Source organism: Osmerus eperlanus, chromosome 16, assembly GCF_963692335.1.
Source record: "Osmerus eperlanus chromosome 16, fOsmEpe2.1, whole genome shotgun sequence".
In the NCBI taxonomy this organism is placed as follows: Eukaryota; Metazoa; Chordata; class Actinopteri; order Osmeriformes; family Osmeridae; genus Osmerus; species Osmerus eperlanus.
The window spans coordinates 14,205,188-14,218,541 of NC_085033.1; the positions used below are offsets into that span (position 1 = coordinate 14,205,188).

Consider the following 13,354-nt stretch of genomic DNA (forward strand, 5'->3'; position numbering starts at 1 on the left):
GACGACACACACACACTCCCTCTCTCCCTCTCTCTCTCTCTCTCTGACGACACACACACACACACACTCCCTCTCTCCTCTCTCCCTCTCTCTCTCTCTGACGACACACACACACACTCCCTCTCTCCCTCTCTCTCTCTCTCTGACGACACACACACACTCCCTCTCTCCCTCTCTCTCTCTCTCTCTGACGACACACACACACACTCCCTCTCTCCCTCTCTCTCTGACGACACACACACACACACACTCCCTCTCTCCCTCGATCTCTCTCTCTGACGACGCACACACACACACAGCACACACTCCCTCCTCTCCCTCTCTCTCTCTCTGACGACACACACACGTACACACACTCCCTCTCTCCCTCTCTCTCTCTCTGACGACACACACACACACACTCCCTCTCTCCCTCTCTCTCTCTCTCTGACGACACACACACACACACTCCCTCTCTCCCTCTCTCTCTCTCTCTCTCTCTGACGACACACACACTACACACACTCCCTCTCTCCTCTCTCTCTCTCTCTCTGACGACACACACACACACACTCCCTCTCTCCCTCTCTCCTCTCTCTCTCTCTGACGACACACACACACTCCTCTCTCCCTCTCTCTCTCTCTCTGACGACACACACACACTCCCTCTCTCCCTCTCTCTCTCTCTCTCTGACGACACACACACACACTCCCTCTCTCCTCTCTCTCTGACGACACACACACACACACACTCCCTCTCTCCCTCGATCTCTCTCTCTGACGACGCACACACACACACACTCCCTCTCTCCTCGATCTCTCTCTCTGACGACGCACACACACACACTCCCTCTCTCCCTCGATCTCTCTCTCTGACGACGCACACACACACACACTCCCTCTCTCCCTCGATCTCTCTCTCTCTGACGACACACACACACACACTCCCTCTCTCCCTCGATCTCTCTCTCTGACGACGCACACACACACACACTCCCTCTCTCCTCGATCTCTCTCTCTGACGACACACACACACTCCCTCTCTCCCTCGATCTCTCTCTCTGACGACGCACACACACACACACTCCCTCTCTCCCTCGATCTCTCTCTCTGACGACGCACACACACACACACTCCCTCTCTCCCTCGATCTCTCTCTCTGACGACGCACACACACACACACTCCCTCTCTCCCTCGATCTCTCTCTCTGACGACACACACACACTCCCTCTCTCCCTCGATCTCTCTCTCTGACGACGCACACACACACACACTCCCTCTCTCCCTCGATCTCTCTCTCTGACGACGCACACACACACACACTCCCTCTCTCCCTCGATCTCTCTCTCTGACGACGCACACACACACACACTCCCTCTCTCCCTCGATCTCTCTCTCTCTGACGACACACACACACACACTCCCTCTCTCCCTCGATCTCTCTCTCTGACGACGCACACACACACACACTCCCTCTCTCCCTCGATCTCTCTCTCTGACGACGCACACACACACACACTCCCTCTCTCCCTCGATCTCTCTCTCTGACGACGCACACACACACACACTCCCTCTCTCCCTCGATCTCTCTCTCTGACGACGCACACACACACACACTCCCTCTCTCCCTCGATCTCTCTCTCTGACGACGCACACACACACACACTCCCTCTCTCACTCGATCTCTCTCTCTGACGACGCACACACACACACACTCCCTCTCTCCCTCGATCTCTCTCTCTGACGACGCACACACACACACACTCCCTCTCTCCCTCGATCTCTCTCTCTGACGACGCACACACACACACACTCCCTCTCTCCCTCGATCTCTCTCTCTGACGACGCACACACACACACACTCCCTCTCTCCCTCGATCTCTCTCTCTGACGACGCACACACACACACACACTCCCTCTCTCCCTCGATCTCTCTCTCTGACGACGCACACACACACACACACTCCCTCTCTCCCTCGATCTCTCTGCCGACGCACACACACACACACTCCCTCTCTCCTCGATCTCTCTCTGACGACGCACACACACACACTCCCTCTCTCCCTCGATCTCTCTCTCTGACGACGCACACACACACACACTCCCTCTCTCCCTCGATCTCTCTCTCTGACGACGCACACACACACACACTCCCTCTCTCCCTCGATCTCTCTCTCTGACGACGCACACACACACACACTCCTCTCTCCCTCGATCTCTCTCTCTGACGACGCACACACACACACACTCCCTCTCTCCCTCGATCTCTCTCTCTGACGACGCACACACACACACACTCCCTCTCTCCCTCGATCTCTCTCTCTGACGACGCACACACACACACACTCCCTCTCTCCCTCGATCTCTCTCTCTGACGACGCACACACACACACACTCCCTCTCTCCCTCGATCTCTCTCTCTGACGACGCACACACACACACACTCCCTCTCTCCCTCGATCTCTCTCTCTGACGACGCACACACACACACTCCCTCTCTCCCTCGATCTCTCTCTCTGACGACGCACACACACACACTCCCTCTCTCCCTCGATCTCTCTGCCGACGCACACACACACACACTCCCTCTCTCCCTCGATCTCTCTCTGACGACGCACACACACACACTCCCTCTCTCCCTCGATCTCTCTCTCTGACGACGCACACACACACACACTCCCTCTCTCCCTCGATCTCTCTCTCTGACGACGCACACACACACACACTCCCTCTCTCCCTCGATCTCTCTCTCTGACGACGCACACACACACACACTCCCTCTCTCCCTCGATCTCTCTCTCTGACGACGCACACACACACACACTCCATCTCTCCCTCGATCTCTCTCTCTGACGACGCACACACACACACACTCCCTCTCTCCCTCGATCTCTCTCTCTGACGACGCACACACACACACACTCCCTCTCTCCCTCGATCTCTCTCTCTGACGACGCACACACACACACACTCCCTCTCTCCCTCGATCTCTCTCTCTGACGACGCACACACACACACTCCCTCTCTCCCTCGATCTCTCTGCCGACGCACACACACACACACTCCCTCTCTCCCTCGATCTCTCTCTGACGACGCACACACACACACTCCCTCTCTCCCTCGATCTCTCTCTCTGACGACGCACACACACACACACTCCCTCTCTCCCTCGATCTCTCTCTCTGACGACGCACACACACACACACTCCCTCTCTCCCTCGATCTCTCTCTCTGACGACGCACACACACACACACTCCCTCTCTCCCTCGATCTCTCTCTCTCTGACGACGCACACACACACACACTCCCTCTCTCCCTCGATCTCTCTCTCTCTCTGACGACGCACACACACACACACTCCCTCTCTCCCTCGATCTCTCTCTCTCTGACGACGCACACACACACACACTCCCTCTCTCTCTCGATCTCTCTCTCTGACGACGCACACACACACACTCCCTCTCTCTCTCTCTCTCTGCCGACGCACACACACACACACTCTCTCTCTCTCTGCCGACAACTCGTTCTACAGCCCCAGCACTGACCACCTCTCTCGGGCCCCCACCCTCGTGAAACAACACTGTCTCTTTGTAGCTCGGAGGTCAACGTTACCTCGGTAACGCCGATCGCCGCGGATACCCGAGTGATTGGGTGAGCGTTGCTTGCTGCCCGCAGCATGGGAGGACCTGAAGCTTCCAAACGCTCTCTTTACTGTCGCTTGATCCACTCTGCTGCGGTGTGATAAAGGGCCTGTCAACAGGAAGCACATGTCTGAGGAGACCAAATGTTGCTGATCTTTAACTTTGCTACAGATGAGAACTATCTGCGCTTTATCATGTTTTTTTATTCACTGTATCTTTCATAATATATGTCTTTAATGCTGTAAGATTATATTGATTTCATTCATTCAGTTTTTTATTTTTAAGTTTACACAGACACATCAGTCTTTGTCCAACTCTACCCCCACCCCCACCCCACCCACCCCCACCAGTGTGATAAGGATATATAAAGATAAATAAAGATACAGTGTGGTACATACACTTATATAAGATTCACAGAGTTACTGACTGGTGAAAAGCATAAAACAGCACTAAAAGATGACTCATAACATCGATCTATAAAGTTGTCATAAATGACAGCGTGGCACGGTGATCTGACACACCAGAGTCAAAGGTCAGTGTTTGCCACAAGAGTAGTAGATGCTATCATGACAACACTAATGCCCACCCACTTCATACTAAACTACACTGTGTGTGTGTGCGTGAGAGCTTACACAACTGTTTGGTTTACTACATGACATGTTACAAATGCGTATTTAATGTGGATATTAAACTCCATTTAATGTGTGTGTGTGTGTGTGTGCGCGCACGTGTGCGCGTGTGCGTGTGTGTGTGTGCGTGCGTCTACAGAGAGAGCCAGAGAGAGTTAGAGGACAGAAACCATGAGGTGTTAGACAGGACACTGCTCTGAAGGAGAGGCAGGGGGAGCTACAACAGAGAGCCCAGCTGGTACACACACACACACACACAGTACACACACAGTACACACACACACAGTAACACACACACACACACAGTACACACACCACACACACACACAGTACACACACACACACACACACAGTACACACAGTACACACACACACACAGTACACACACACACAGTACACACACACACACACACACAGTACACACACACACACACAGTACACACACACACACACAGTACACACACACTCACAAATATATACTCACGCATGCAGTAGACACATCAGCACACACTTTTATTCCCACCACAGACTTTTCTTACCACTCTGGTTATGTAAATGACTGACATGACTGAGGACTCGTGTTTGCATGTCGTGTGGTAGAACTGAATTTGATTAACTCTATTTGTTTCCTCCTCATTGTGTCCTCTTCTTCTACCTTCTCTTTCTCCTCCACCTCCCCTCCACCACCTCCACCCCTCCACCTCCTCCCTTCCACCTCCTCCCTCTACCTCCTCCACCCCTCCACCTCCTCCCTTCCACCTCCTCCCGTCTACCTCCTCCTCCCCTCCACCACCTCCACCCCTCCACCTCCTCCCTTCCACCTCCTCCCCTCTACCTCCTCCTCCCCTCCACCTCCTCCCCTCTACCTCCTCCTCCCCTCCACCACCTCCTCCCCTCTACCTCCTCCTCCCCTCCACCACCTCCACCTCCTCCCTTCCACCTCCTCCCGTCTACCTCCTCCTCCCCTCCACCACCTCCACCACCTCCACCTCCCTTCCACCTCCTCCCCTCCACCTCCTCCCCTCTACCTCCTCCTCCCCTCCACCACCTCCTCCCCTCTACCTCCTCCTCCCCTCCACCTCCTCCCCTCTACCTCCTCCTCCCCTCCACCACCTCCTCCCCTCTACCTCCTCCTCCCCTCCACCACCTCCCCCCCTCCCCCTCCTCCCCTCTACCTCCTCCTCCTCCTCCCCTCCCCTCCTCCCCCCATCTCAGCTGGGTCAGCTGGATGTGGCCATCAGGGATCACAAGCTGGAGATGGAGAGGAAGGTTCTGTCTCTGCAGCAGGCTCTGGAGGACAGGAACCAACAGGTGTGACACACACACATGCACACACACACAAAAGGCTCAAACACACACACACACACACATGCACACACACACAAAAGGCTCAAACACACACACACACACATGCAGGGTTCCCACGGTACCTGATGATACTTGCGTTGTTGACAAAGTCAATTGCGCTGGGTGCAAGATAGGGCCCATAATCTACAATGTAGACTTGACTGGCACATCTTTTAAATCAAGTAAGTAGTCAGGTGTCCTAGGGGGTTGTGAGTGTGAGGGGGGGGGGGGGGGGGCGCGGATGGTGGCGGAAAGCTTCAGGGGCCTATAGATCATCACCTAATATGGTACCTGGAAAATCAGGAGGTAGCATGGATATCTTTTTCAAGGCAAGCGTGGGAACCCTGACATGCTGACACACACACACACACAGGTTTAAACACATTCGTTCCTTCATACCAACCATCTGTTCATGTTTTAATGTATTTACTGCCAAATGTTTCAGTGCAATTTTGAAACGCTGTTCTGCTGACTTCCTTGGCCAGGTCTCCCTTTAAAAAGACACAGTGGTGTTTCCCCCTGGCCAAATAAAGGGTCAACTAAATAAAACATGGTGTCATAGTCACTCAACCTCTCCATGCTTGTGTGTCCTCAGGTCCAGCTGCTGAACACCCAGCTCCAGGGGGGGGAGGAGCTGGAGAAGGTAGAAGGGAGGGGGGAGGGGAGGGGAGAAGGGAGGGGAGAGGGGAGGGGAGAAGGGAGGGGGGAGGGGAGGGGAGAGGAGAGAGGGGAGGGGAGGGGAGAGGGGAGGGGAGGGGGGAGAGGGGAGGGGAGAGGGGAGGGGAGGGGGGAGGGGAGAGGGGAGGGGAGAGGGGAGGGGAGGGGGGAGGGGAGGGGAGAAAGGAGGCTTCCCCCTCCCTCCCCTCGCCCTCACGCTCCCTCGCTCCTCCCCTTCACATGCCCCCACACGGGAGGGGGGAGGGGAGGGGGGAAGGGAGGGGGTTCAAGAAGACCCAGAGTTCAGCTAGGCTTCATAACACTGCTGTGTGTGTGTGTGTGTTGCAGAGAACGACCCAGGATCTGCAGGACACACACTCTCGCTGTGAGCGTCTGTCGAGGGAGCTGGAGGTCGTCACACAGCACGCCAGGGATAAGGTGAGGGGGGGGGAGCTAGAGAAGAGGAGGCCAGGTCAGCCTAGAGGAGGAGAACAGGAGAACCCAGTTGGAGGAGGCCTGAGTGTAGTGTCTGCGCCTCCTGCAGGAGGTGCAGCGGAGGCGTGTGGAGGAGGAGCAGGCCGGCAGGGAGGCGCGCTGGGCCCAGGAGGAGGCAGGACTCCGCCAGGCCGTCTCCTCCCTGCAGCAGGAGCTGGAGGAGGAGAGGGAGCAGCACAACAAGGAGGTGACAACCTGTGTGTGTGTTTACAGCACGGAGGGTCGAGCTGTGTGTGTGTGTGTGTGTGTTTACAGCACGTAGGGTCGAGCTGTGTGTGTGTGTGTGTTTACAGCACGGAGGGTCGAGCTGTGTGTGTGTGTGTGTGTTAGTTCTATGTTCTCTGAGTGTATCCTGAACATAACACACACAAACACACAGTTCTGTTTGTATTCCTCGACTTCCTGTCTCCTCACAAGCTCCTTCTCATCTTCTTTTCACTTCCTTTTTATTTAATCTCCACTTCCTCTTCTCGCTCACACACACAATCCAAGTCTTGTCTTTTATCCTCCTCCATCTCACGTTCTTCCCCTCTCTCCTATTTCTACTTCCCCTCTCTCGTGTGTCTCTCTCTCTCCCCCCCCCCTCCCCGGACATCATATTAACGATTAAACATGAACGTGAACATTGATCCGTTTCTTGTCTGCTGCCCCCCCAGCTGTCGTCTCTGCAGCAGACGCGAGGCCAGCTGCTGAAGGTGTCGGAGCAGATCTCCTGCAGCATGAGGACGTCTCACGAGCAGCTGGCTGCAAGACTGCAGCACACCCAGGCCCAGCTGGAGCTGACCAGGACCCAGGCCTTCAGCCTCCAGGCCCAGCTAGACCAGGCCAGAGACCAGGCCTCTAACCTCCAGGCCCAGCTAGACCAGGCCAGAGACCAGGCCTCTAACCTCCAGGCCCAGCTAGACCAGGCCAGAGACCAGGCCTCTAACCTCCAGGCCCAGCTAGACCAGGCCAGAGACCAGGCCTCTAACCTCCAGGCCCAGCTAGACCAGGCCAGAGACCAGGCCTCTAACCTCCAGGCCCAGCTAGACCAGGCCACAGACCAGGCCTCTAACCTCCAGGCCCAGCTAGACAACACCAGGATCCAAGCCTCCAGCCTCCAGGCCCAGCTAGACAACACCAGGATCCAAGCCTCCAGCCTCCAGGCCCAGCTAGACAACACCAGGATCCAAGCCTCCAGCCTCCAGGCCCAGCTAGACAACACCAGGATCCAGGCCTCTAACCTCCAGGCCCAGGTCCATGCCAGGGAGAAGGTCCTTCAGACGGCTAGCGAGGCCCTGCTCATCAAGGTAAGAAGATTCTTCCTTCTCTCTCGTCCTCCCTCCCTCCCTCCTCCCTCTCATTCTCCCTCCCATCTTCCATCTCTCCTCCAGGAGTCAGAGGTGACCCGCCTGCAGGCTAGGATGTCGTCGCTGGAGAGAGCGTCAGACCTCCACTCCTCCTCCACCCTGCCCTCCTCCCCTCCCCTCGCCCTCACGCTCCCTCGCTCCCCCCCGTCTCCTCACAGCCTCCTGCTCTCCCCCCCTCACAAACACACACACCTCGCTTCCCCCTCACGCATCCTCGCACGCCCTCCCTCCCCTCCCCTCGCCCTCACGCTCCCTCGCTCCTCCCCTTCACATGCCCCCACACGGGTCCTCTCCGCCCCCCACGCCCTCCCTCCCCACCCCCAGGACCGGGCCCCAGACTGGGGCAGCAGCGTGGACTCCTCCCTGGAACTCTCCAGTAGCCTGAGGGCCACCCTGAGGGAGGCGCTGGGGCAGAGACCCTGGGAAGACTCCTCCCTGTCCCCCTCGCCCAGCCCCTACCTCTACCCTGACCTCCACCGCACCCACCTCTCCCCAGACCTCCACACCCAGCTTCCCCCTGACACCCTCACCCACCTCCTCCCAGAGTTCCACCACACCCAACTCCCGCCAGACCATCTCCCCCACCCTCCCCCTGAGCTCCAGCCTGACCCAGACCACAGTTGGCAAGGCTTCAGTCATCTTGAGGCCTCCACGGCCACAGACATGTCCTTCAACCCCCTCACCTACATGGTGGACAAGCCTGGGGACCAGGATCAGGACCAGGAGGGGGGCAGAGTGCAGGAAGGTGACCCAGGCAGGGTGACCCTCCTGGGGCAGAGCAGGGAGGATGAGCAGGAGGGGCTGGACATGAGCTCTCTGACCGGCATGCTGCACTTCGTCAACCAGACCCTGGCCATGCAGGAAGACACCTCCCTCTGGAGCTCCAGCAGCCAATCAGAGTCAGAGCACTCCCTCACCATACAGGTTAGTCCCGCCTTCTCAAACCGATAAGCCAATCATATGAGAATGTTTGAAGAGGGAAAAACTGTTCAACTAAAACACATCTGTTGGTAGTATCATTATAATATAACTGGTTATTGGTGCTTCTTAATGATGCTGTGTTATTAGTGTTATTACTGATAATAAGACTGATGGTGTGTTTTGTTTCCAGGGAGGGTTGAGGGACGAGGGTGGAGCCTCTGCTACCGGTGAATGACAAGCCCCCTCAGGATGTGTTAAGCACAGTGGGCTGGTGGTTAGAAGACTGTGTGTGTGTGTCTGTGTTTGTGTTTTTAGTCTCAGTGTGTATTTGTTCTTTAGTGTGTGTGTGTGTGTGTGATGATGTTTGGCCCTGGACCTTTTAAAGTTTCCATATAAAATGAGCGCCTTTGAAGTGTATTTAAATGAAGCTGTGGGCCTTACACTGCTGGCAGTCAGGGATTGGTCCTCTTCACCCCCTAGACTGGCTGTGATTGGCTGCTGCTCTCAACATATTTGTTTTGTGTAGAAATGTACAGTTGATTTAATGTTTTGTACAAACTTAAGATTGTGTTTCGTTTAATATTTTCTCTGTGAATATTCCTTATGATTTTTACTAGAATAAACTATTTTGGTATGTAGCCTTGGTGTTTGCGGGTCGTACCTAATCAACCGGGGCTCTAAGAAGAGGCCTACGGTGGCCTATTAAACTAAAACGGTTTTTTTTATGGTCATGTTACCAGGGCAACGTAGTTAGTTGCCAGACTGGGGCTTGGGATGTGTGTGTGTGTGTGTGAGGTGGGGGTATTGTGTTAGATCCTTACGGGCTCATCTAACCGGCAAGGTTCCACTTGGCCCTCAGTCAGACTTACATAACCAGTGATCTGAGGTGAATAATCTAGACTGCATAGCACACACACACACCAGCAGCAGAGCAGCTGCATTTCAAATGAGAGAACTTTGTGAGCGGAGTGTGTCCCTGTGTGTGTGTGCGTGTGCGTGTGCGTGTGTGTGTGTGTGTGTGTGTGTGTCTCTATTGTAGGACCCAGCATCATTCAACACACAGGTTTTAACTGTGTGTGTGTTTATTTTGAAACCTGAGACGATGACTGAGTCAACATCACCAGCAGCAACCAGGCTGGCCCCAGCTGTCCTGTGGGGGTTGATGGGAAATGTCCTTGCCTGTCTGTCTGTCTGTCTGTCTGCCGTCTGTCTGTCTGTCTGCCTGCCTGTGAACCTTGTGTGTCTGGTTAAACCACACAGCAGCTGAAAGATCTTAGTTTGCAAAATGCCTCCCGGTGTGACTAGTCATTACAGTGAATCATTCAAACTTCTCGGTAGAGAACATAATTGGCAGCAGACAATATTTCTTGATGCCTGGAACCCTTGTGTTCTACAGGAGACGGGAGTGAGAACGGGAGAATATTTACTGTGTTTAAACTTTTTCCTATTTTATACCTCTTGATATTAGGTTTTGTGTTCACATAACGTTAAAGAGGAAACGTTATTATTTGGAATGCCTTGCATCATGTTTTTATCACTGCTAACTGTTCCTCTTCAGCTGATGTTAATATGAGCAAGGCGTGATTGCGTTGTATGTTTGGTGTAGTTGCAAATATTTGTTCCCGTTTAGCAGACACTATTCAACGCATTGTGCAATACAGGGAAGGCAGTCAAGTTCTCTCAACACTGAGCTAAACCCCTCCCTACTTGTTCATGTGTGTGTGGTTTGCGTATCTGCACTTCGTGTGATTTTAATAGACGGTAGCACACGCGAATTTCACACGCACGCTAGGATCACACGTAGGCTGATTTCACACGCACTCTGGCAATACGCATGCTAGAACAACGGAAACTGGCTCTTTTTTTGCACAACAACAGAGAAAAACTTGAGCTTGGTTTTAAGGTTATGTCAGGTAAGGTTATTTCAGATTGAAACCAGAACAGAAACGCGTGTGGTTGGCTGCCGGTCCAAGGTACCCACTCACAGGAAGTGATCGTCCGTATGCCAATAATTCGGCGCCTGATCAGAGTTGAACACTTTCACCGCTTTGAAACCGCAGTTTAACATCGCCGCAGGCACAATGCGATCGTCTGGGCTGCCTAGTTAGGCCGGATTCCCCTACTCTGACTCATGCTGTTGGGTGTAAATGTCGAGTATTTGACATGGGAACAGTCAGAGGAACAAGAGCAGCGCAGGCAGTGAGTCTGACTGAAGTAGCCAGCCTATCTGTCCCTGACAGCAGGCGACATGGTCAAGCATCCGTCTGCCTGACAACCTTATCTCAGAAGCTAGCTAGCTACACAACCTCCCAGCGTCTATAAAACTTCCTATCCAATGTTCTCCTAACGTTCGGTTCACGGTTCTCTCAACGTCTTGATGGCGTGTTGTGAACCGAGCTGGGATAAAGGTTTGTGTTTATCTCCAGCTGTAGTAGACTGGTCTCAAAACACACCGCCTCGCTAAACTGACCTTTCTAACGGAAAGGTCGTCAGCGGGTACCTTGACAACTGTCGCCACAAAAAAAAGATTTGTTATCCACACGGGACTCTCTGGGCGTTGGAGACGATAAGGGACAAGGGACTTATAATAAGATAATATGATAAGGGACTAGAAGATGCTGGGGGTGGGGAGGGGAGATTGGCATACCTGCACTAATGTCCTGTCAGGGCTATCTCTGACCCTCTTAGCCTTCCGTATCCCAAACAGACTTCTCTGGAGTGGCGGCTGCCAGGAAGGACCGCCTGGTTGCCGGGGGAGGCTGCTTGTAATGTTGGGGGTGGATGCCGAACAAATTAGATTTGCCTCAAGAAAACACTAGCCTAGTGTTTCGACATGCTCTTTCAACACCAAATTAACCTTGAATTAAACAGAAACAAACACGACTAGCCTACATAACAAGGAGAGGACCCACCAGAAAATGAGTAGGCTAAATAAAACTGAATTAAAACAAAAATAAATTGATCAACCTGTGACAACAACAAAAACTGTTTTTTCTTTCAGAACGAAGAAGCGTTCTCTTTAAACAATGTCCAGTATTACCAAATTGCTCGCTTGCGATTTTCAATCAAATTCAATTTCACTTTCAACGATCAAATGTGCTATCCACATATTTGTGTTAAAAACCATGTCTGGACTGTTACTCAGCATATTGTTCAGTCAGACAGGAAGCCTTGTGCAGGCAGATCCTGTAATCCCCTGAGTGGAGACATTTGTCTTTCCTGCCAGCTATCAACTGCACGCGCAGGGCGCTCTGCGGGCACCCAATCAGGCAGACGGACGGACGCCTCGGGGTCCTGCAGTGACATCATCCTTACCTCATGCACCAGAGACTAACACGTAAACACACAGACATATAGATACACACGTATGCATATACATACAAACATACACACACACACTCAATGAATATGGAGAACATTGTCTGTTAGTTAGCCCTCTCTAGAGAACAGAGAAATAGATATCTGACACTTACAATCATATATAGCTGCAGCCACAAACACACACGTGTTCACTCTGACAGGATGTGCTAGTGGTTTATTCTGCTCCACATATTTGTACTTACTGAGAGACCACAGCGTGTGTCAAATACGAAGACATGACTTACACACACACACCAACACACACACACACACACACACACTAGTGGAGACAGCCAACTGAGACAAATTGTCTATCAGCACAGCTGGTCTGCAGGGATTGTGGATGTGATCACCAAAACATGACCTGGTCTCGAGATCTCACAGCTTCTGTGTCCAATTGGCGTGCGGTTACCATGGCAACGCCACGATCAGGCAGTGTGTGAAATGTAAAAACAAATGTTCAAAGATCAAAGGTCATGTCAATGATTCCAGTGGAAGGGGAAACTAACTGTTTGTGTTGGATAAACTAAAACCATACAAAGATATACAGTATATATTATACTTCCTTTATGGCCAGGCTGTCACAAGTCATATAAGGAAGAACAATGTGCTTGGCGTACCACACATGTACATACCGGTAAACACATCTAAATACAAATGGGATCAACGCTGTATGAAACCTCTGCCTTGTTAAAACAATGCAGTGTGGATTTGTCTATCCATGCTTCGCTTCCCTATAGGTCTGAAGGGAGGGAAGTGTTTTGGATCAAAGACCCTCCCACCTCACGCTGAGCGAAGGAAGATGGCTGGCCAGCCTGGCCTCTCATCATCCACCCTTTCACCCTGCTGAGAAAGATGAACTGCTGCTGCTGCACTTCCTTGCAGACTCCAGAGGCTCCAGGGAAAAGAGAAGGAGAAGAACTGAGCACATCTCCTCTCTCTCTCTCTCTCTCTCTCTCTCTCTCTCTCTCTCT

General features: G+C 53.0%; 1 protein-coding gene across 1 annotated transcript in view; it reads left to right on the forward strand.

Annotated features, from left to right (window-relative positions):
- Positions 1 to 9,658, forward strand: part of LOC134036592 (coiled-coil domain-containing protein 18-like) — a 15,194-nt gene extending 5,536 nt beyond the window's left edge. Inside the window, 9 exon segments of the mRNA XM_062481590.1 lie at positions 4,395 to 4,434; positions 4,437 to 4,489; positions 5,467 to 5,562; positions 6,194 to 6,241; positions 6,604 to 6,693; positions 6,800 to 6,937; positions 7,407 to 8,039; positions 8,124 to 9,023; positions 9,211 to 9,658. Of these exon segments, the coding sequence (XP_062337574.1) occupies positions 4,395 to 4,434; positions 4,437 to 4,489; positions 5,467 to 5,562; positions 6,194 to 6,241; positions 6,604 to 6,693; positions 6,800 to 6,937; positions 7,407 to 8,039; positions 8,124 to 9,023; positions 9,211 to 9,255 (2,043 nt within the window). The 3' untranslated portion in view covers positions 9,256 to 9,658.
- The last annotated feature ends 3,696 nt before the right edge of the window (positions 9,659 to 13,354 follow it).